This window comes from Aureococcus anophagefferens, assembly GCF_000186865.1.
Source record: "Aureococcus anophagefferens unplaced genomic scaffold AURANscaffold_52, whole genome shotgun sequence".
Taxonomy (NCBI): Eukaryota; class Pelagophyceae; order Pelagomonadales; family Pelagomonadaceae; genus Aureococcus; species Aureococcus anophagefferens.
In genome coordinates this window covers 51,238-53,892 of record NW_008705605.1, presented here as the reverse complement: position 1 = coordinate 53,892, position 2,655 = coordinate 51,238, and the positions used below count along the sequence as shown (strand labels likewise).

Here is a 2,655-nt window from a genome sequence, read left to right as displayed (position 1 = left end):
CCGCGTCGTAAGCCGGCGCGCCCCGCCGCCCCCCCCCTAGGCCCGCCGCTCGGGCGCGCCGAGGCCGTAGGCGCCGAGGTGGGCCTCGCGGAGCTCGTAGTGGTCGAGGAAGAGCTCGCCCCGCCGCTTCGCGAGGTGGTCGACGAGGGCCCCGAGCTTCGCGGCGAGCTGGGGCAGCTCGCCCGGCGCGAGGTCCGTCTTCACGAGGAGCACCTGGGCAGGAAAAGGGTGCGAAATTCCCAACTTCAAAGGCTCCTATCTCGGTCGTTTTCCGCTCGTTTCGGCTGATTTTTGGACGAGCGATCATCTCTCGGAGCGCTCTCGAAGCGTGGGTGCTGGTTTCGAAACGCGCGCGCGCGGAACACTCACGTTGAAGCGACGTTGAATCACCCTTGTCCTGCCCCGAGGAGCGCGGGCAGCTTCGCGAGGAGCCGGAGGAGGTGCTCCGCGCCGTAGAGGGCCGCGGGCGTCGCGCCGCGCGCCGCGCGCGACGCCCACTGCTCGCGCTCCTGGCGGTAGAGCAGGAGCTTGGGGAGGCACGCGTCGAAGTACGCGAGGAGCGCCGCGCCGACGTCGCGCCACTTGGCCGCCTGGGCCCCGGGCGCGGCCGCGGCCCTGCCGTCGACGAAGCCCGCGAGGAGCTCCGCGACGGTCGGCGACCGGGGCAGGGCCGGCCAGTGGCGCGGCTCGCGCGTGACCTGCTCCCAGTCGCGCACGAGGACGTCGCGGAGCTCGCGCGGCAGGGGCAGCCGGAGCCGCGCGCCGCCGCCGTCGGCCGCCGCCGCCGCGGGCGCCGCGGGCGCCGCGGCGGCGGCGCGCTTCCGCCGCTTCGCCGGCGGCGCCGCGGGCGCGGCGCCGCCGCCCGCCGCGGCCGGCTCGGCCGCCGCCGCCGGGCCGAAGTCGTAGTCCGCGGCGCGGAGCGACGCGCCGTCGACCCACGCGTCGGTCCGCGCGTTCCAGCCGTCGTAGTGGACGAGGTAGCGCACCCGCCCGCCGTCGCCGGCGACCTGGCGCACGCGCGCCTTGTACCAGTTCGACTGGTGCGCGCAGAAGCACGCGCTGCCGACGGCGAAGGCGCCGGGCGCCGGAGGCGGCGCCGGGGCCGCGTCGGCCGGGGGCGCTGGAGGTGGCGCCGGCGCGCCGGGCGCGCCCCCCGGGATCGAGTCGCTCATGGTTGCGGCCGGGATCGACGCGTCGGGTAGGACGACCGGCGCGGCGTGGGCACCGATGGCGGAGGCGATTTCAATTGCCGGCCGTGATGCGAGGCGCCGAAGTTGATGAAAATTTTGTCGATGCCGAAGTGGAGGCGTAAGTGGTGCTACGACTTGTGCTACGATACGGTGCTACAAAACTTATGTTGACGCCAAGAGGCATGCAGCGAACCGCTCCCCGACGGCATGCACCTCGTGCGTCCCAAGGGCTTCCCTATTATAGACCCACGTTAGAGCACCCATAATAAGAACAACGATAGATTCGAGTCCAAGGCCCGTCCTCGGACGCGGGTTGTGGTCCTAGCAGGCAAAATCTTACGGAGGTAGCAAGGTACGGCCGCCCCCCCCCCGCGAACCAACAAAGTTTGGAAAAAATTCTCTCCACCGACAACGATGATCACGGGAGACCGCCAGGGAACAGGGTAGCTCAAGGCCACACGTTTTTTTGAACCTCCGAACGTCCGTCGCGGCCCGGACGCGCCGGTTCGCCGTCGTACGCCGGGACGTGGCACCCCCGATGGGTTGTCAATGGTTGGCCCAGGGGAGAGTGTCTTCGCCGCAGTCCGAACACGATGATTCGCTGTCGTACAGCGGGGAATAGCGCCCCGACGGCTTTTCCCCCTCGTCGCCCTCCGACGAGACGTCCGAGTCGGAGAGGACGCGCGCGTCGTCGAGGTCGGCCGCCGCCGCCGCCGCCGCGAGCCCCGCCGCGGCGCGGCTCCGCGGGTCGGGCCGGAGCGTGCCCGCGCGGAGCGCGAGGCGCGCGCGCGCGAGCGCCTCGAGCGCGTCGCCGAGCGCGGCCTGTGTGGATTCCAACCACTGGTTTGGGGGGTCCCCACCAAACTTCAGAACTCTCTATCTCGGTCACATCGAAGTCGATTCGGCTGATTTTTGGACGAATCGGTTGCTCTCGTCGAGTTCTCGAAGCACGGTAGAAAGCCTCGCGTCAACACCGTCGCATACGCGCACATTGAAGTCGGGTTGAAGATTTGGAATCCACACGGAGCGCGGCCGCGTCGCCGAGCCGGCCGCTCTCGTCGAGGCGCTTCGCGCAGCACGCGGCGTGCTCGCCGGCGAGGCCGCGGCGCCGGTACGTCTCGCCGAGCGCCGCGAGCGACGCGACGATGGCCGCGCGGAGCGGCGCGCGCGCCGGCGACGCGACGAGGAGCCGGCGCAGGAGCCCGAGCTTCTCCCGGAGCGCGGCGGCGGCCGCGGCGTCGTCGCCGCGTCGGAGGTGGAGCGCGGCGAGCGCGGCGAGCGCGCCGACCGTGCCTCGCACGCTGTCGCTCTCCCTGCTCAGCTTCGCCACCTGGGCGGGACGCGGCCGGTCGCGGCGCCCCGTCCGGCGAAGCTTCGAACCTCTCGATCTCGGCCGAATCGACGTCGTTTCGGCTCATGTTCGGACGGGTCGTCGCCTCTCGGCGGGTGCTTTCGAGACGGCGCA

General features: G+C 71.6%; 1 protein-coding gene across 1 annotated transcript; it reads right to left on the bottom strand.

Annotated features, from left to right (window-relative positions):
* Nucleotides 1-36: 36 nt before the first annotated feature.
* Nucleotides 37-1,172, bottom strand: AURANDRAFT_67803 (hypothetical protein; the record flags this gene model as incomplete). The annotated part of the gene is made up of 2 exons (XM_009043351.1): nt 37-213; nt 573-1,172. 2 exons carry the CDS (start codon nt 1,170-1,172, stop codon nt 37-39), a joined length of 777 nt encoding a protein of 258 aa, XP_009041599.1.
* Between the last annotated feature and the right edge of the window lie 1,483 nt (nt 1,173-2,655).